The 20,904-nt window shown below is 47.1% G+C and overlaps 1 protein-coding gene and 1 long non-coding RNA gene across 2 annotated transcripts; one reads left to right on the top strand and one right to left on the bottom strand.

Annotated features, from left to right (window-relative positions):
• Nucleotides 1–3,709: 3,709 nt before the first annotated feature.
• On the bottom strand, nt 3,710–20,383 carry VCP (valosin containing protein). The gene is made up of 16 exons (XM_026865541.1): nt 20,272–20,383; nt 19,724–19,896; nt 17,518–17,660; nt 16,406–16,536; nt 14,205–14,336; nt 13,685–13,787; nt 11,735–11,868; nt 11,347–11,482; nt 10,197–10,309; nt 9,365–9,529; nt 9,142–9,264; nt 7,883–8,095; nt 6,362–6,670; nt 5,301–5,456; nt 4,555–4,709; nt 3,710–4,173 (listed from the first exon to the last, which is right to left on the bottom strand). The coding sequence occupies exons 2-16, from the start codon at nt 19,888–19,890 to the stop codon at nt 4,068–4,070; spliced, it is 2,286 nt and encodes a 761-aa protein (XP_026721342.1). The 5' UTR covers nt 19,891–19,896; nt 20,272–20,383; the 3' UTR covers nt 3,710–4,067.
• Nucleotides 4,180–18,491, top strand: LOC113489633. Its single transcript, XR_003400075.1, has 3 exons — nt 4,180–4,343; nt 8,242–8,250; nt 18,479–18,491. It is a non-coding gene; the product is annotated as an uncharacterized LOC113489633 (long non-coding RNA).
• Nucleotides 20,384–20,904: the final 521 nt, after the last annotated feature.

Here is a 20,904-nt window from a genome sequence, read left to right as displayed (position 1 = left end):
GAACATCAAAAGCCCAGGGGAGAGACAGGGTGGGGGGAGCGTGGGGTGTCTGTAGGGGCTGGGTGTACAGCTGTATAGTGTATCATACGGGGAGAGGAGACCCGTTAGCCGCTGCTTAATTAATCGCCCAGTTTAACTGGTGAGGGGACACCACCGGTTCCCTCCACTGGTCCCTGTGGAGTTTGACGTAGAGAAACCTGGTGGACACCGCGAACGAGAAGACAGGCCAGCGCGCAGATGCAAGCTGCTGTTTTTCTCGGTTTCAATGAGACCTGAATGTTTTATAGTGGGTTTTTTTGTAATTTTTTTTTCTTTTTTTTTTTTTTTTTAATGTCAGTATTGAGAGAAAAAATAAAGTATTTTAAAAAATATATTTCCTCAGGGTGTGTTTTGGTGGGAGATGCTGTGCTGTGTTCACACAGGCAGTGAGGATGGGGCTCTTGTTGCAGGGGTGTCAACACTGGGCTGGTGGGATCCCTGGGACCTTCAAGGCCAATAAAAAAGTAAATAATCAGCACCCAGGAACGTTGAGGCTGGTAGGGAGGGGAAAAATAAATCCTTTTGGGTTGTCCTCTTGGTGCACAGGGTCTGATAATGAGGGGACAGGAGTGAATGTGTGACCTGCTGAGGCAGGATGGCTGCTCCCCTCATCAACGTTTGTTACGCTGACCACATTGCCAGTGGGTCAGGGGCTCTGTGTCCCCATGAGGTCCCAGGATGTGTCCGACACGGGCAGTGGGGTGCTGCAGCTGGGGATGGGTTGGTGAAAGGGGCTCCTTGGTGGCTGCCCAAGGCAAACTGGAGAGATGCGAGCACCCAGCTCTTCTCAGAGGGTCCCTGGGGCAGGGCCAGAGGCAGCAGCACAAGTTGCACCCAGGGAAAATCCTGCTGATATCTGGTAAAGTTTGCCCATATGCTCCCAGCAGGAGCAGCATGCAAGGACAGGCAATGAGAGCAAAAGCCATGGGTGTGCCTCAGGAAGGGGACTGGCAGAGGCTACTAAACCCCATATGGGCCCTATGGCTTACTGCCTCCTCCCAGCTGATAGCTCAGGGCCATGAAATTACTCCACGGAAACCTAAGCCTAAAGCCCACACAGCAAACAGGGCTGGGAACAGATACTGGGCTGGGCAGACTGGGGCGGCAGATCCAGCACAGCTCCCCCCAGCCATGGGGTCTGACAGTGCTGCCGAGGATACTCGTGGGCAAGGAAAGACCGTAGGGAGGGTTGACCATGGGGGAGGAGAAGCCCTTGGAGCAGGAACACCTATGGGGAAGAATGCCCATGGGCCGGTGGGTGTCAACAGGGAGGGCACATCCATGGAGCAGGGGATGCTGGTGGAGAAGGGATGCCTGTGGTAGGGGGACGCCCTTGGGGCAGGGATAGCCATGGAGAGGGGATGCGTGTGGGCCAAGGAGGTGCCCAAAGGGAGGGGATGGCCTTGGGGCCAGGGATGCAGTAAGTGTATCTGAGCCAGAGTGGGACGGAGGCGCTGAGCGTGGCCGCTGCCTGCCCTCTGCTGGCAGGAGCGCCTGGCGGGCCAGGAGGCGTTTGGGGTGCTGCAGGAGGGCGCCAATCCCTGGGGTCAGGCACCAGCCTCTAACTCCAACACGTTGGCTGGGGACGGGTCCCCCATCCTGCACCCACCGTGGCTGGGCTGCGGCCCCCTATGAGGCTACACGGTCCCTGTAGGGGAGCTGGTGGGGGGCTCTGGAAACCCTGGGGGGGCACAGGGAGATGATGACCATGGTGGCAATGAAAGGACTGCCCTCAGCCGACCCCCTCGCGAATCCCAGACCATCCAGGGCAAGCCTCAGCCAACAGCCCCTTCCTCCCACCACAGCACGTTTGGGGGCTGCCCCGTCCCCCCAGCAAGGTTCTGGGCAGGGGAGGAGGGTGCTGCAGGAAGGCTCCTGCCCCTGCAGATACCAGGGGTCTCTGCAGGGGTGGGGGTGGCCCCAGAAAGGGGCACAGGCTGGGGCCAAACCCAGTCTCTGGTACCAACCACCCTCCTGGGGCTGCTGGGGGTTCATGGGGGTGGGGGGCCCAGCCAAGCTCCCCAGCTGCTGCAGGTCCTGATTTGTGGGACACCCTCAGCCCCCCCCAGCAGGTTTACCCTGCTCTGGGAGCTCCTGTGGGTGCTGTCCCCAGCAGGACCCACGTCCCACAGATGGCAGGGAAGGTGAGGTTTTCCAGCCCTCCTGCTGGATTCCATTAGTGTTTGCAATTAGGAGAGGCAGCAGGGAAGATGGAAGCTGACAGGAGCTGGGGCGCACACCCCACCACCCTGCTTGCCCCAGATGACAGATGCCAAGGTGGATCTTCCCCCAGCACTTGCTGGGTGGTGATGGAACCAAACTGGCAGGGAGTTAGAACCCTACAGAGCTGAGGAATGCTTTGTGGAGAGTCCTGGAGAGATTTTAGCAGGAGTTTCCGGGTACCAGTTAACCCAAAAAAGAGGGCTGGGGGGCAGGGGAAGCACCAGCCCTCCCATCTCTATCCCGGCTGCCACAGGAGGCGATGGCCTGCGTCCCCACAGGAGAGCAGCGGCAGTGTTTTCTCGAACAGAGGCAGCATGAGGACAGGGCGAGAGCCGTGCTGGCAGAGCTCTGAAGTAGGACAGAGCAGCACCTGAGCTTCCCCCCCTCCCCAGGGGCCTCCATGGCCTCCTACCCCAGCAGGAGATTGTGCTATATAAACACAGCGTTCCCAATTTCAGCACATTTCCCCCGCTGCTATGCACAGGCCCCATCTCACGGGCAGTCCTGTCTTCCCGCCATTTTGAGACTCCCCTTGAGTCCAGCTGGTTTGGTGGAGCCCTCTGCAACCTGCCAGGCTTTGGGGCAGAAGCACCCACTGTCACAGCCCCACACAGCTCCTGGAAAGATTGCCCTCTCCATCGTGGCTCTGCCCCAAAGGCCTGAGGCAACTTTTTGCCACACAATCTGCGTATTTAACCCTCTCTGCAGAAACCCTCAGTTCCTGCAACCCCCTAAAAGCCAACAGGATGCAGCTGCTCTGTGCACCCTAGTCACTGCCCCAACAGGCTCTCGGCTTGGACTCAGGGGCTGTATCCAGCCTCCCACCCTGCTCCTGTAGGCATGACAGGACCAGACCCAGGGCTTCACTCATGTAAAAGTACAGCAGCGCAGAGCAAAGGGAAAATAAACCAAGGAGCAAGGTGGTGAGGTAGAACTGGAAATGAAAAATCACAGTGATCAAAACATAACTAGTGAGTCTGGGGCACAACACGGGGCCAGATGGCACCAGAAATACAAGAGTGTCATCAAGAAACGCAAGGGGACGCAGGAAACATTGTGCTGAAGCTCCCCATAGTGGTGTCAGGCTGCACCCCAGACCCCAGACATAGCCCAAGTGCCCCCTCGTGCCCACTTTAAGTCAGGGATCACAGGAGAAGCCCTTTGCTGCTGAGGAGCCAAAGCAGCAGATCTGAGAGCTCAGGGCCAGCGTGGGAAAAGCAACACTGGTACCTGCTGCCAGGCCCTCTGACTCAGCACTTCTTGCCAAGACAGGGCAGGGGAGAGACACCGCCAAACTAATTTTTTCTCTTAATGTGAGCTAAGAGGTGTCAAGGATGAAGAGCTACCCCACACACAGCAGGGAAGTGCACACACAGGTGGAGTCCCAGACACTGGCTGACAGATAGCACCAGCACCACGTAAAGGAACTGCCAGGGCCTGGCTAGAGTTTTGTGGGATTTTTATTTTTTTTTTAATTATTTTTGCGTTTGGTTTTTTTCCTTTTTTTGTTTTTTTTATACAGGCTAGCGTTGTACCCTTTGCTAAAGCTGCTGATTCTGCCACATAAACTAGAACAGAAATTTCTCAGAAATTAAGTCGGTTCCCCTCCTTGTTAATTCACTGTCTGCCTCCCAACTGAACAACGGTCTGGATTTGTGTTTGCAGAAAACATTCCCTGTACAAAGTCTGACGTGCAGCTACACTGTTCTGACTGAGGAATGAAGAAGCCAAGAGTCCATTGAACATTGGATTTTTCCCTGTACAACGTGGCCCGATGTGAAGTTTGGTCCACTAAGGACAGCGCATTAACCGTAGAGATCATCGTCATTGTCTTCACTGTAGACGTTGCCCCCGCTGCTGCCTCCTGTGCCTTGGCTGGGACCAGTGCCACCCTGGTTACCCGACGGGAACCTGCATGCAGCAGTGAGGAAGGGGAGAAAAGAGATGCTGTTGAAAAACCTCCTCACAGCTCTGCACCATCCCCTCCCGCCATGCCCACCCCAGTGCCAAGCAGGACAGGCAGGAGAAATGGGATGAAGCCTTAGGACAGGTCACACAAAAGGCTCACACAGCTGCTGCCTGTGTGATAAGGGTTCATGGACTTCAGGAACACTAACAGAGCAGCTACGACCTATCTGCAGCACAGCCTACACCTGTCACATTGTGTACTGGATGCTGCACGTGCTGGGAAGGCACAGTGGAAGAGCAGTTTGTTAACCAGGATCCAGCAGAGAGCTGCCTCAGTGCTCTGCTCTGGGGCTGGCTACACTCCCCCCACTCCCCCACAGTTACCTGAAGCTGCCAAAGCCACGGCTCTGCTGTAGAGTCTGCGCAAACATCTCGTATTTCCTGATGTCGTTGTCACTGACTGAGCGGCGAGCAAAGCGCATGGCCTCCTCAAAGTGATCCCGGCGTATCTCAGGAACCGGGTCATCCTCCTCCACTTCCTGCAGCGAGGTAGAGGGCCCAGGTGAGCTGCCTGACCTGGCTCTGTGGCCCCACAGCTGCCCACAGCCTCCCTCAGGGTCAGGATCACAGAATCACAGAATTGTCTAAGTTGGAAAGGACCTTGAAGATCATCCAGTCCAACCATTAACCTAGCACTGACAGTTCCCAACCACACCATATCCCTCAGCACTATGCTGACCCAACTCTTAAACCCCTCCAGGGATGGGGACTCCACCACTGCCCTGGGCAGCCCATTCCAACACCCAACAACCCCTTCTGGAAAGAAATGCTTCCTAGTATCCAGTCTAAACCTTCCATGGCGCAACTTGAGGCCACTGAGGGTGCTCAGACCCCGTCAAGGCCGGGGCTGGGGAGGGAGGGACGGACACTGTGGCAGACCATGAGTCAGGGCTGCAGCGGGGGCCTTCCGAGCAGGGCCCCAGTAGGGCCTCAGCCTCCCACAAGATGAGAACAAAGTGCTCCAGCTCCGTGACCTGTGCAAAAGCCCCGTCGTCCCCATCCAAGGATTAGGGAGAGGAACACATCATGCCTCACAGACACGAGCGGGGAAGGCTTGGTGCCCCACTCACCATGGCAGAAGGGTTGGTCTGCCTCTCGCGTTCTCGCCTGATCTCACTCTCGATGGACTCACGGATGGCCAGTTTGCAGGCACGCTGGCAGATTTCTGTCAAGTCAGCTCCCGAAAAGCCATTGGTCATCTTAGCTAGGAAATCCAGGTCAACATCCTAGTAAAAAAAGGCAAGAGAGGACTCTCCTTAACACCTTACATCCTCAGATGACAGAGAGGTGTCTTCAGATCCCATGGTATCAAGGTTCTGCCTTAACTCTGGCCAATTTTGTAAAGATCAACTGTTAAAGCTCTTGTTCTTGGGAAAAGTTAACCACACAAAGGCAAGCCATGCTCCCCATACATTCACCAAGATGACAGGAAGTAGCTGTAAATGCCGCTGCACTTGTGGATTTAGGGTATGATTTGCTCAGGTCTCAGCATTAGGAGCCAAACGAAACACGGTCAGACTGGAAATGGAGATGGGGCACAGGCAGACCAACCGACCTCCTTCCTCCTCCTTTCCCTCAACTCAGGAGGTAGCAATGCAACCTCTTTTGAAGCTTTCCTTCCTAACAGAACTTAAAAATGTAAGCCTGGCATAAAAAAGCTTGAGATCTCACTTGACATCTGCTTTTCTCTGATTAACTACCAGTTGCATTATTGCCTGCTCCCCAAGGCAAGGGACACAGCTCTTGACTATGACAGAGTTCAGCAACAATTAACTGCTAATGGTTCCTCTTTAGTTTCCATTTCACAGCCCTGTGTTCTACATTTACTTTTCTTTCAGTGTACAAGACTCTTTTCTACCTTGCCCTAACAAGCTTTCCCACACTCTGGGCAGGACTCCACTATGAAACAAAGGCCTGCTGTTCTTACAGCCGACACCTAACCTGGTTGATACCTAGCCTCAGAGCTCAATCCTCCCCCTGCCTCTTCATTTCCACCCTTCATGGACTGAAGGCTTCCCAGCTCTGTATCATGTGGAGCAGCCACCAGCCTCCTGCTCTGTCTCCAGCTTGTGAGGAGCACGTACAGCACACAGCAAACCCAAGTCAGACACTGTCAGGGCACAGATCCTACCTTGGCAACCGGTGATTTCCTCAGGTTGGCCTTAAGAATAGCAACCCGGGACTTCTCGTCAGGCAGGGGGATGTAGATGAGTTGATCCAGGCGGCCAGGGCGCAAAATGGCTGGGTCAATGATGTCTGGCCTGTTGGTGGCACCGATGATGAAGACGTTCTTCTTGGTGGACATACCGTCCATCTCTGTCAGGATCTGGTTGATGACACGGTCTGCAGCACCACCACCATCACCAATATTCCCACCTCGAGCCTTTGCAATGGAGTCCAGCTCATCAAAGAAGAGCACACAAGGGGCTGCTTGGCGGGCCTGCAAAAAACAAACAGTTCATATTAATACCCCTTGGTAAGGGCCACACTGGCTTCACACTAAACCTGCCCTACAATTAAAGCAGCTCAGAAGAGAACCAAGCTGCAAGGGGAGCTTGGAGGGGGTGCTCCACAAGAGTCTCCTGCCACACAAATCCTCAGTTAAATTCTCCTGAACTACAAGATGAATTTCACCAAAGCTGCAAGCATTGTGAACCAGACAAAAGGGTGGTAACTCCAAAACCTAGGCAGAAAGCTGGAGCCAATTTGCCTGGACTAGAACTCTCCCTGCAAGACCTGGGGACATCAACTGGTTATTTAGTCACTCAAGTATCAGTAGATGAGATCTATCCAATGGAAGGGAGAAATCTAGTCATTGCCTTCAGCTACCTAATGCGTAGTTATAGGGAAAAGTGAGCCAGATCTTTCTTTGAGGTGTGCAGTGAAAGGATGAAAGAGGACAGGCACAATTGGCTGCAAAGAAAATTTCAGTTAGAAATATGGAAAAAAAAAATCTTCACAATGAGAGAACTCAAACACTATCACACAGGCTTAGAAGTCAGGAATTCCACCTGTAGCACATGTTCAAAACACAAGGCACTGAACAACCTGATCGAATTTCCACATCACCTCCCTGCTCTGGACCAACAGCTGGACTAGATGGCCTCTGAGGTTCCCTCCCAACCTGAAATTTTCTCTCTCTCCATCCAACTTTGTTCTGTCAGCTCCTTCCCTGACCACAAGAGTGAGGATTCCCAGAACAGTCCATGCAGATACCTTCTGGGTGAGGAGGTGACACTATCTATGGGGCAACCGGGCAGTAGAAGTGAGCTCCTTTCTAAGCCACATGTATTGCAGGACAAGAACCCACAGGATACTTTTAAAATCTATAAATGGTGATGGCTAATGAGGTTAGTTTCCAGGGATGTGGAGGGTATCTCTGCCATCCTAACACTAGCCTCACTGCTAAGACACTAGGGCATTCATCATCCTTTAACAGACACAAACTGCAGCCAGAGAAAACCATTTAAATCCTCTTTGACAACAGAGCTATTAATTCCCTAACATCACGAAAGCAGCCACTGCTCTCAGTAAAAGTGGGGAAAACACAAGAGAGACAAACAAGAACCAGGCCAGTAAGACAGATGCAGCAGAGACAAAGTTCTGGCATAACCTCAGCAGAAACAGCACAGGATGTAGAAGAAACACTTACCTTGTCAAAGATCTCACGCACGTTGGCTTCAGACTCGCCAAACCACATGGTGAGCAACTCTGGCCCCTTGATGGAAATGAAGTTTGCCTGGCATTCATTGGCAATGGCTTTGGCCAGCAGTGTCTTGCCACAACCAGGTGGCCCGTAGAACAGAACCCCTTTCGATGGGGTCATACCGAATTTCAGGAACTTGTCTGGGTGCTCCACAGGATACTGAAGGAGAACAAAACAAACACATACACCTCTCATGGTGAACCAGAACAGACATGTACCTTAGAAGCACAGAATGGTCTGGGTGGAAAGGGACCTTTGAAGATCTAGTCCAACCCCTCTGCCATGGCAGGGACATCTTCCTCTAGGTCACTTTTGTTTCTCCTCCTACCAGAAACACTACCTGAGATTTCTGGTGGGTTAAACACAAGCTCCTGCCTGCTCAGTGCCACTGGAGTTTTAAAATGGACACTGGTTTGAGAAGTACCACAGCTAAACTGGAAAGCTACCTTAAATAACCTATCTACCTGTAAGAACTTAGTACTAGTTCAGGTAGTTTTTCAGCACACTTAACCCCAGCTTCACTCTGCCCTGAACAAGTAAAAGGGAACAGCTCATTATCTAATCTATTCGCTCTGCTCTCCAGAGACAGGCAAGGTGTCTGATGTGAGCATTTATCCTCAGCAACAAGGTCAGAGATAGGTGATGGTTTTAACATAAGAAAATTAGATTGAAAAAAGATTCTTTTACTCACAGGGAGGCTATTTTTACAATGCCAGCTGAAAGCAGGAACATATCAAACCCAAATCATTCCAGTGCAGCCACCAGGAGTTTACACAGAATATTCATGACTTTTTGTCTCAGTCTTTCCTTTTGTAGAAGGCTTCACAATTACTTTTCACCTGTCCCTGTGCTAATGCTGATGGGGGCTCTCTCTGTGAGAATCTTCACTTTCTGGCATAGAAAGCCACCACATAAGAGGATTCTCAGCAGTGGTCCCACTGCTGCTGTTTCTGTATGTAGCACAACACCCACTCAAGATGACACTGTAGACTCAGCTAAGGAAAGCCTGATGCTGCTTCCCAGCACCTTCCTCTCCAAGTTCACTAAGACGCAACAGCGTATTTTTAGTCCATTACAAGGAAATGCTATAAAAACCTCTGCATTTACCCTGTTCACAATCCAAACAGGGATCTGAAGAAGTTCTGGTATTTATTATTCTAATTATTTTTCAAACTGACTAAGAAAAATCTCTTGGAAATCCTTACCTGTACAAGCTCCTGGAGTTCTCTCTTTACATCTTCTAGACCACCAATATCTTCCCAGGTAACCTGTGGCACCTCCACCACAGTCTCCCGAAGAGCAGAGGGGTTGCTCTGGCTCAGAGCCCACTATTGTTAGAAGAAACAGTGTTACATGAATTCTAACACATTATGTTCAGATAAGCAATTAGACACTGCACCCAAAAGAAAGAGGGGCACCCTGCATTACCCTGAAGTCATCCATGGTCACAGCCAATGAGTTCATCACTTCGGCATCGATGGTTTCATCTTCTAGGTCTATGAGATCCATCTTCTTTCTGATAGCCTGAAGAGCAGCTTCTGAGCAAAGAGCAGCCAAGTCAGCACCAACATGGCCATGGGTCTCGTTTGCCACCTGAAAGCAGAGCACTGACTATGACTCACAGGGATACAAGCAAGTGCTCTGCAAGGGCAATGCATGCTCTGGTCACTCACTGGGATGTGCAACAAATCTCTGGAGAACGACAACATCAGTGCTTTGCTGCGGATTCAAGACAAGTGCTACCTCGTATTTAACCGGCAAAGATACTGCTGTTCCACCTCCTACTTGAGATCAAAGCTGCAACTAGAATTCAGATGGTGTGCAGAGAGAGAACCCTGAGGACCACAGTTCTTCATTCAGGACAGAGATTACAGGAACCATCCAGTTTACACATGGTGTCCAGTGTCACCACAATGTCACCGAGCTCTGAGATTGCTGTTACAGGCTTGCTTTATTTTTAAAGAGAATGCCACAGCAAACAAACCCAGGGGGATGGTGGCAAGGCACTTCCAGACTGGACTGATAAACGTTTGTTTCACTTAGCCATGCCATTCTTAACTAGTTAGTGAGTGAGAATTTCTGGTCACTGGTAAACTAGTTAGAAGGAAGCCCTGAGATCACACATTCACCTAGTTTCATGCTGTCCTAAATGAGTTAACTACATTTATACGTTCAAGCTTTAACAACTCTTCCACTACAAAACAGAGCATCAGGAACGTCCATCTGCATGGACGAGCTTTCCTAATAGCACACTACTCACCTGTTCCAGATCCACATCATCAGCCAGTTTCATATTTTTCGTGTGGATCTGCAGGATCTCCAGGCGCCCGGTGGCATCTGGGATACCAATATCTACCTCTCTGTCAAAACGACCTGAGGAGTACAAAACCTATGTCAAGCTGCTGATTCTGCAAACTAGAGGAACTACAGTTGCTGCCTTCCTCTGACTGGACAACCTGATGACAAGCCATAAACACATATGATTTCAGAAAATGCCAGAGCTTTGGGTTTCTCTGCAGCATCTATCAGCACAGGAGCAGTCAGAACAGAGAATGAGGAAAGGCTTTAGCCATTTAGGGAAGTAAAACTATGGTATTAGGTAGAGTTCGAGATTATATGACACAGAGGACTGATGGTTTAGGAACTTTTTTCTGATCCTCATTTTTAGGAGAATACACCTCCCCAAACCAATATACCATTAGACATTCTTGTTTATTTCTACTTTTGTGTTCTCATCACAGGAGTCCGCAAATACTGAGAGATATAATTTTTCAGAACATTCATAGCAGTACCCAAGTGGTGAAAAACATGAACTAGCCCAGTATCTGGACGCAGGAAACCCAGGTATTACTGCAGTATTAGCTAAGGTATGCACACCAACCATTTTCCTCTAGCCGCAGCTGTGCATTCAAATGGCTCATTGAGCATTTAAGAGTCAGTTTTCCCCTGCACATTTGAGTGGTTTGCTGTTACAGACTCTACCAACTGGTCATACACCAGACACCTCATTCACAACGCAAAGTTTCAAAAACCTGAATCTCAGAAACTACCAGACTTCTCATCAGTAAAAGAGAAATCACACAATTCAAATCTTTCTGCAACCTAAGGCATGAACATTGCTTTAAGCATTTAGTGTATCCCGAAATAGCTTCACCTAATACAGGCTAGCACACTTTTCCACTTCGAAGTATTTTTTTATTGCTACAAGTTCTAATCTAATATGGCACAGAAAATTATACCAAAGGCTGGAAGCCTAGCAATGAATTTCAAACAAGCAGCTGGAGACAAGTCAACAGTTTATGTAACACAGAATATGTTTAGTATTAATTTCTCCCTAATCCTTTCAAGGCCCCTGAAACACAGTCTGTAACAAAGTATGTGATACACAAGAAAGACTGCAGTGTGGTTACCAAAACGCCTGAGTGCTGGGTCAATGCTGTTAGGTCTGTTGGTCGCTGCCATAACAATCACGTGTGCTCTCTGTTTCAGGCCATCCATAAGAGTCAACAGCTGAGACACTATGCGACGTTCCACTTCTCCATGTGTCTACAGAGGCAGAAAGCAGTAGTTAGACAAAAGTCTCAGCAACACAGCACAGGAGCTAGTACTGAACCAGAGCCGACAGATATAAGAGCCATGAGCTGTTAAGAATCATCATGAAATCTATCTGATTCTTCTCATGTCCAACTGAAGTCATATGTTCTTAAATAGCGCTCGGCCCTGCAGTCAAATGCAGAGATTCACGCCAGCTGCTACTAAAAAAGACATACCTCTTGACCTTCTACAGGCTTGCTTTACCTTCTCTCTCTTAGGAGCAATGGCATCCAGTTCATCAATGAAGATGATGGCAGGAGCATTCTTCTCTGCTTCTTCAAAAGCTTTCCTCAGGTTGCTCTCAGACTCACCAGCCAGCTTGCTCATGATCTCAGGACCTGAAAAACAGCCTCACTGTGGCACCCACAAGAGAACAGCTAGCCCCAAGACATGCAGCTAAATTTTTTTAGTACAACATTCACAAGGGACAATCTATATTTCAAGCCAAAGTACATACTATCAACTGAGTTCACTAAATTTGCAGCTGAACAGGCAAGAACAGCATGCAGAATTACTTACTATCATTATTCTGGTGTTTCCAGTTTACTCTAACAGAATGCAGCACTAGTCAATGAGTTACCTTTAGCTGCCTCTTCCTTACCCTATTTCACACCTGGTAAGCTTCTCTGTAATTTGCCACCACACACTGCTAATGCCAATCCTAGCTTGCAAGAGAAGCAATCAAATTATATGGTGATGAATTATCAGGGTAGAGAAGGAAAAAGCTCTAAGATACTGAAGCTGCCTTTAGCTTACATTACACAGGTATACATTTACCTCTGTAAGATCCTATAAATTAGTTTTAAAAACCCCAACAAAACGAAAAAACAACAAAACCCCAAATCCCATCTCCTCTGGAAGAATAATTTAATTAAAAAACTGTGTAAGCAGACCAATCCCAGAACGAAGGACAGCATTCCCCTGAGATCTCCTACAACTGCTGAACACTACTGCAGGCTTACTGGTTTGTTCTGGTTTTAGATTTTTCCATCATGCTGATGGGAGTGATAATGAAGAGAAAGTATGCTCCTACAAGACCAAGAAAAAGCAACCTGAGCCTCAGGAGTGCAAAGCTGCCAGCTGACTGAAGTGTGCCAGCTGCAGAGCCACTGGTGCAGGCAGGCACTAAAAGCGTGTCATTACAGGTACCTCACCAGTTCATAGCAGCTCTGCCTGCAACACTGTCTGCAGCTCCAGGCTTGGAACCAGCAGACAGAGAATGCATCACTAACTCCGACAATGTTATTTTTATTATGCAATAGAAGTACAAATGTCTAAAGATACAGCTGGCTCATTAGCATTCAGTGGCAGCTTATACACACATTAGGAAGCATATGACAAGGGCAACATATGGTTAAAACCAGTCCATTTACATCTGATATCTTCAGATACAAAGGAAGTCACTTCCCTACTGCTGGTCACCACTATGCTGTGCTACACAGTCCTTTGCTATTGCCTTCACAGGTCTACATGATTGAAATCAGCAAAGGAAAGCAGCACTCCTCAAGTAAAAATCTTCAGTTATTCCAGCACTGACTGTAAAATGGGACAGAAAAGGATTGAGGAAAATTCAGAATCTGATCCTTACTGGACATAAACTAGTAACCATCTTAACTGCTACAAGTGAGAGTTATCAACAGGAGGTTCTGTCACTTGTAGCTAAGTCCCAAGGTACTCATTACAGCTTTCAGGAGAGTTCCTCCCAATTAATGTTATGTGAAATAAAACAGGTCTTGTGCTTTACTTGAGGGGAAAGAGAAATTCACAGCAGAACAGCTTCTTTTCTGAATGGAACATGGGGTTAGCCACAGAAGCGAGTGTCCTGCATCCATATACTTAGACTAATCTCAGCACTTCATTCCCAACTCTGCCCTCACCAGCATGAATGAGCAGCCAGACAGACTCCAAGTCCCTGTGCTGCAAAGCTGTCTTCCAATCACCCTGATACAACACAATCAAGCTTAAGGGAAGTGCCACTACAGATATTTCCACACAAATGGCCTACAAGTGTCCCCAGAAGCACACTTGAAAGAGGTAAGGATAGATGTCAGGGAGACAACGTGGCTCCACAAGCACTATTAACACCACTCATTACTGTAACATGGATGAATGAACACACAGCAGATCTGGGGCCAATGCAGTCACAAAACATACCGTTGATCAGGAAGAAGAAAGCCCCTGTTTCGTTGGCCACTGCTCGGGCAATCAGTGTTTTACCAGTGCCAGGGGGACCATACAGCAGGATCCCACGGGGAGGCTGAAGACAAAGGCAAGGGACTTAGATAGTGAGCTAGTACTTGAATGCTTAAGTAGCTTCACAGTGAAACTGTAAGCATTTGATAAAACCAGTCCAAAATTGTGATAAACGCTCATGCAACAGCTGTCATTCCAGCATTGCTATCAACACCCTTACTACTTTGCATGACACACAAAGAAAAACCTTGCCAGTAACTGACGGCGCGGATTCAAAACATCACTCCACTTTACAAGTTGCCAATACTCTAATCTGTGTCCAGAACATGTAAGGAAATACTTTCAGCATTAAAAAAAAAAACCCAACAACCAAAACCCACAAATTACTTATGCCCAACACCAATGCCTCATAAACCTCCAAGGTGAAGAGTCACCTGCAAAGGGAAGTCCACTCATCCCCCTGGTGCACACGAGGACTTACCTTCACCCCTATGGCCTTGAAGAGCGCAGGGTGTCGGAGGGGAAGTTCCACCATCTCTTTGATTTGAGCCAGCTGCTTCCGGCAGCCACCAATGTCATCATAGCCCACTTCATTCAGTGACTCCTCTTCATCCTATCCGGAAGGAAATACATTAAACATTTCAGTGAAAACAATAGTTCAACAACTCCTCCCAGTCAGGAATCTGGGTTTTTGCTCACAGTCATTTCTTTGCTGTCTTGAGATTCTCACTTTTAAGTCTTCCTAGTGTCTTCTACAACTGTTTTTTAGTTCTGTCTTCCCAGACATATAAAGGGAATTGCCTGCATGTACTTAGACCTCACTGAAGTGCACCCTTTTCAATCACAGCCTCTGCTGCCAGGTTCCCTACAGATTCTAGCACAAAACAAGCTCTGTGACTCTCTGATGAGACTAACAAAGACAACAATAGACAATGAAGCTCAGTATAAAATATACTTATTCCTTAAATTGTAAGCGATTTCTCTAACTACCTGATGTACTTTAGCTATCACACAGTTCTCAGATGTAGTGTTGTCTTTTGGGATTGACTCAGATAAAGTTAAGATCCAGGTGCTATACTCTCCCAGTATAGCTCTACAGCATCCATTTATTTGGCTGTCCAAATCTCTTCGGGCTTGGTTATCTGTAACATTAGGCCACACTAAAATAGTAACACAGCCTGGAATATCAGAGGGGCTCAGTGCAAGTTCCACAAATGAGAAATACTACCTCAAGTAGGTCACAGGGTCTGGCCCTATCAAACACTGAAGGTCTCCAGGTTTGGAGACTACTGCCTTCTCTGGGCTCCACTCCAGGGTTGGGGGAAACCTTTTTCCTAGCATCTACTGGGAATTTCCCTTGATCCAGCTTATGCCACTGCCTCTAGTCCTGTCCCTGGGCACAGCTCTCAGAACGAGCCTGGTCATCTACCCCAGTTGCCAGTAAACCTGGCCCTTTGCCTTCCTTTCTTCAGGCTGCATCATCCCACTCTCCCACTTCATTCATTCTGAGCTCCAGCTTCTCATCATTTTGGTGGCCTTGGCTGAAGTTGCTCCTGTCTCTACTGTGTCCTGAAGAGCCCAAACTGGACTCATGGGGTGCCCAGATGCAGTCTCACAAGTGTCACAGAGGTGACTTTATTCAGAGGGCAGCTAACTACAAATCAGCACCCACCCTGTTTAGCAGGCAGTAAAGAGACACTCGCTTTATTAAGTATGCAACCACCTTAGCTGATTTCTCTAAAATCTCCTACTCTGTAACAGTAAGATGACCAAGACCTCACAGACAATCCACTCAGCTGCCTCAAGCTTGGGACACTCAAGGTTAGACACATAAGGGACTGGGAAAATTATTTTTTAAAAGTTAACGATTTTAGAATGTCCTGGTTCAACTAGGATAGTGTTAAGTTTCTCCAGCAGAGAGAGAGGGGGAAGGGATCTCCAGCCGGGTTATTCATACCATGCTGACATCAGGTCCAGGGGTGGAAACTTTTTTTACTTTCTCTTTGGCTTTTTGGTGGCGGGGAGCTGCTCCGTGACCATTTGCGGTATTTCTCTGTATATCTTTTGTCTTGTTCACTGTTATTGCTGTTTATTGTTGTTATAATTGCCACTGTTGTTGTTCAGATTGTTTATTACACCGTTGTATTAAATTTCTTCTCATTTTAACCCGGGGTTTGTGCCTCACTTCCAGCCTGACCGGCTGAGGGTGGGGGAGGGACAACAGCAACATGCTCTCCGGTCCCGGTAGGGCTTAAACCACCACATAGGATTTTAAATTTCTCACTGAAAAAAGCACTAGTTGCTTTCTTTTCATGTGGCATGAAATTCAGCAACGTTGTAAGCTCTCCCTGCTATAGATCAAGGGAATTTGGGAATTAAAAGATGCATTTAAGTCTAGTATGAGATATCTGGAAGCAGATGCAAAACCAGCTGCTGGCAAAGTATGGCATCTCATCAACAAACGTACACACTCGCACTATCTCAGCGTATGAGGAAGGACACTGGAAATATCTTTCTCTGACTACCTTCAGCAGCAGCTCATCTGAAACAGGAGTTTCTAACCATTACATTCAATACACAAAATGCCAAAACAGGAACTGCAAACGCTGCTGCTCTCGAGCAAAAACAGATTTGGAACAGAGGGGATTCACTAGGAAATCTGTGTGGCAGGATTCTGCTCACCTCTCGTTTGATGGGCTCTCCTTCACAATGGATCACTGTGTCCGGAGCCACTATGCAGTATGGACTTGGATCTGTCTCCACCACTTTGAACTCCACTGCACGCATCCCTCCACGCACCAAGAAGATGTCACCTGTAAAACTCCACACTTCAGTAGCCTGCTGCAACGCTGCAAAATGTCAACCCTTGTACTACCAGCAATCCCAGAGGACAAGGAAGTGGGTTACACAGGCATACGCTGCTGGCATTTGTAACACTGCTCTGCATTTTGAACTCCAGAGCTGCACCTACTGTGACTACCCAAGCACCATTTAGATTGCAGCAGTTAAGGTTCTCAAATTTCATCCCGTAACAAACAGCAAACAAAACCAGCAAACAATAGAAAAGAATACTGTGCCTAAATACAAAATACAAAGGCAAGGAATCACATTTCTTTCCCACTCAGTTTCAATTTAACATTTCTAAACCACGCAAAAAGCCCTAACAATAAAAATTAATTTTGGAGTTATAACTAGTAACAACTAGTTATAATAACTGGCTGCCTCCAGAAGGAAAATAATTTATAAATGCACTATGACTCCTGGCTAAACTGGGCTATAGAAGGGGGATAACTTCAACTGGTGTTTACAGGGCATTAGGACCTGTTTGTTTCAGCAGAAGCACTACTAGCACAACTCCTGAAGTGCATTTGGTTTCCTATGCTTTCTCCCAGTTGTTAATTAAATTACTTTGAAGAAGTTAATTTAGTTAGGGTGTCAGCTGATATAACCAACCAATCGATTAATATGCAGGCAACTCCCTAATTCCATCAAGCGGTAGCAACTTAGAACTTGGCAGAAAATCTCATTAAACTATCTGAGCCTTTTGTGATACTCTCCCATTTCATGTAGCAAAAAAACCACAGAACTATCAAGCTGCTCTGCCAGCCAGCAGCAATCACCCTTTCTTCTGAAGATTATGAAAAAATTAAACCAGCACCAGGAAAATCTCACTCTATAGATGTCAGTCTAATGCTTTGCAGAGATCTGTGCAAGATTCTAGAAATTCTCTTTATTTGGTCTCAGGACTTGCTCACACTTGCTGCCATCAGGACTTCAATAACAGGCACTATTACCTTTCCTGATGGGTCTGTATGCTTCCAGGAAGTACGGCTTGAGATAGACTTCAAACAGATTCCCCGTGATCCCTTCTACTGTGTCATCAATTGGTAGCACATGGATACGTTTGCCATATTTCACATCTGGGCAAGGCTGGATGCTGCAACACAAGAAAACTCCAGTTAGCCACATCATGCTGGACCTACCTCCGCACCTGGAAAAGGCTGTGCTGTCCCTTCCCAGACCAGTACAAATGCTGGAAACAGCCCTCCGAAGTCCTGGCAACACTTCTCACCTGCAGAAGAACATTTCAGTGCTGACAAGGTATAAATCAGGCCCATCAAGAGCTACTCTTCACTACACATTCTTTTCTTCACTCCTCCCAGCCCCACTCAAGACCACTGGGGAGTTTCATACTTTCTTCCTAACCCCCTGCTCTTCTGTAGGACCTCTTGCCATCCCCAAGGCACATTCACAAGTTACTAATGCAGCCCAAAGACCTGCGAGAGTCGCAAACTAACTTCTGTTTCAACAACAAGCTGCTGCTGAACAAGCTGCAAGACAAAGGGAGTTAGGAGAAGCTCTTTGTTCCTTCTTCTCTCTGCAGAAAACAGAGGCCCTGTTGCTGAGAACCCCAATTCTGAGCAAAGCTCTCATAGTACCAACCAGGGGTAACCAGCATGCAGCCAGGCATCTGCCAGTCCCGCTTTGTAGAGGCTGACATTTAGGTTAAAGTCCAAAAGCCCCTTCCTCCTTTTTAAACAAACACTACAGTTATTACTTTGCAGTGTAGGACAACAGCCTACTGTAGAAATAGCTCAGAGCATCAAGCTGTGGCAGAAAGCTAAAACTGGCTTTGCCAGCTAAGAAAAGCCTACGTGGAACTGCAGCTGAGCATGCAACTGTCCATACATGACTTTGCTCAAGATTCTTAATAGATTCTTTACCACATCCTTTACAGAGAGGATACAGCAGAAGGATAAAGAAAAAGACAGAGTGTTGCAGAAGGAAAACAGCTGACAGACTCCAAGCAGGAAGTGATTAGCACATGAATCTGGATTTTGGCAGAAACCAGGCTACAGAAAGTAACACAATAACCAGTGAAAGATCAGCAAGAAAAATTTTGAGGTCAAGAGCTGTGAAATTCTCTGACCCTCACAACGAAGCTAAGACAATTGGTAACACGTCTGGGAGGCTGAGAACCACAACAGACACACTCCCAGCAGAGAAGGGGAGAGCACAGGCTGAACTGCTATACTAGAAAGTACTCCCAACAGTAACCTCACATCAAGTTATAAAGTTAGGATTCACCTTTATTTTAAATCCACAGACTGGCAAAGTCCTGTTCTGTTCCAACCATGACGGTGTTTAAAACTTGCATTTTGTAGTGGTACAGGTATGGATGGAACAACCTAATTTCTCTCCTCCTTTCTCTCCAAAGTTTGTATGAAACACATTTTGCATTTAAAGATTATTCCATATGTCACTTCAGAAAGTCTAGTGTCAGAATCTAGGCTCCAATTTTTCCACAACATGCAGGATATTTCAGATTAGGATGATGCTCAGGAGAATGAGCTGTTAGTCCTCCCATATTTAAGTCTGCAAACTAGCATTTTTATGTTTAAGAAATGTTCATGTGCTTCCCCATCCAGTCCCATCACAGAATGGAACCTGTCTAAGCATTCTCAATTTTTAAGTTATTTTTATAACAAACATCAGAATATAAACATCCTTCAGGGATTTTTAATCTTGGTATTATTGACTGCTTTATGCTTTTCCCACTCATTTCTAGCAAGCTTTAAATTCTGTTTGCCATAGGGCAGCTCAGATACTATGAGATCAACTACAGTGTTGCTTAATGCCTTCCAGTTAGAGAAAAGTTTGAGAGTTCACCTGACATTGTAAATTTGGGAAGATGACTGTGACAATGGAGGTATAAATGAATCACTCAATTTAATGACAGGACCTGTGCTCGTGAAGGTCCTGAAGAGACTCCGAGAATCTTTAGCATCATTTTTTAGTATCAATCTGAACATGCAAACAGCCAGAAACACACGCAAAAGTAAATGGGGATCCCTGACGTGAAACACACATGAAAACATTTCTGTGATCTCCTCTGAAAGGTGTAAGGATACATCCTGCAGGCCCTGCCTCTGCTACTGACTCAATCAATTCAGAGACAGCAACTCAAAGACATGCAACAGTTAGCAAATGAGTCCTCACCTGATCACATCACCCAGGCGCACTCTCAGGTTGTTGCGAACAACCCTATTCATGCGAATCTTCTCATCTGAACAGGTGTCATCTGACAGAACAATGCAGACTGCTTCTCTTCTCTTCTTTCCTTTTAGCAGGACAGTATCTCCTCTGAACAGCTGCAATTCGTCCATTTTTGCCTGTAAACAATAACAGCATTAGAAGCAGCTTTTGCAAAACAGAAATTCGAGCATCTGAAGGAGAGTTACTTGACTTTGGAGAATTACATCTTGGAAGCAATATACTAAATCCACAAGGACAGTGGCTCTCAATATGCTGGTCAAGAAGCTGGACTAAGTGCACAAGCTCAACTAAATCCTAGAAATTGGGATCAAAATACATTTCACGTATCACTAAAGAGCATTACGAAACAAGATAACCCTTCCTCGCTCATAACAGCTGCTGCTTCTGACACAAATACTTACGTTCATGTTGCGAAGTTACATTTCAACTTAATATGCAGCAACAGCTTGCAAATTACCAGATTAAATCCTTTGCTTTTATAGATGACACACCTGGGACAGTGACACAACACTGTTGTCTTCATTGATGGCTTCATCAACAATTAACCGATTCGGCCTGTTCTTCTGCTTCAGAATAGCAGTCGATAAGTCATCAGCTTTAGAACTGGTGAAGAAAACAGAAGTTATGAGCCTGAGTGATACTGCTCCCCCCTTTCAGCCACTCCTCTCTTTTCATCTTCATTTTCTACAGGTTTCATTGTTATCTTGTCTTTTAGGAACTATACTTGTTTGTAAGACAAAGGAGAACGTTCTTCTCAGGCACCAGTTGCAAGAGTTCAAAGCACATTTTCTGTCCGGAAATATAACTACTTTCCTAGCTACAAATGGAAATAGCTATGAAGCTATATATGAAAAGAAGTGGTCAGTGAGATGTTGCTGACTGTAAGATGTTTTGCCTAAAAGAATTAGTCAGACTCATCTGAAATCACATGTAACCACTGCCACCGAAACAAAAGTTCAAGTCTATTTGGTGTCAAATCCTGGATAAATAGGGGAATTAAAGGACAATGCTGCAGCCCCCCTGACAGGAAGAGTTTTAAGAGTTTAGCCTGTCGAGGCCTATTAGTTAAACCTAACAAGCCAGTAGAAATATTCAAGTGCTCATGAAAAATGGGGGGGGGTGTG

Source organism: Athene cunicularia (genome assembly GCF_003259725.1).
Source record: "Athene cunicularia isolate RWA chromosome Z unlocalized genomic scaffold, athCun1 chrZ_part1, whole genome shotgun sequence".
Lineage (NCBI taxonomy): Eukaryota > Metazoa > Chordata > Aves > Strigiformes > Strigidae > Athene > Athene cunicularia.
Note: the sequence above shows the minus strand (reverse complement) of the source record. Positions and strands in the feature narration are given on the sequence as shown.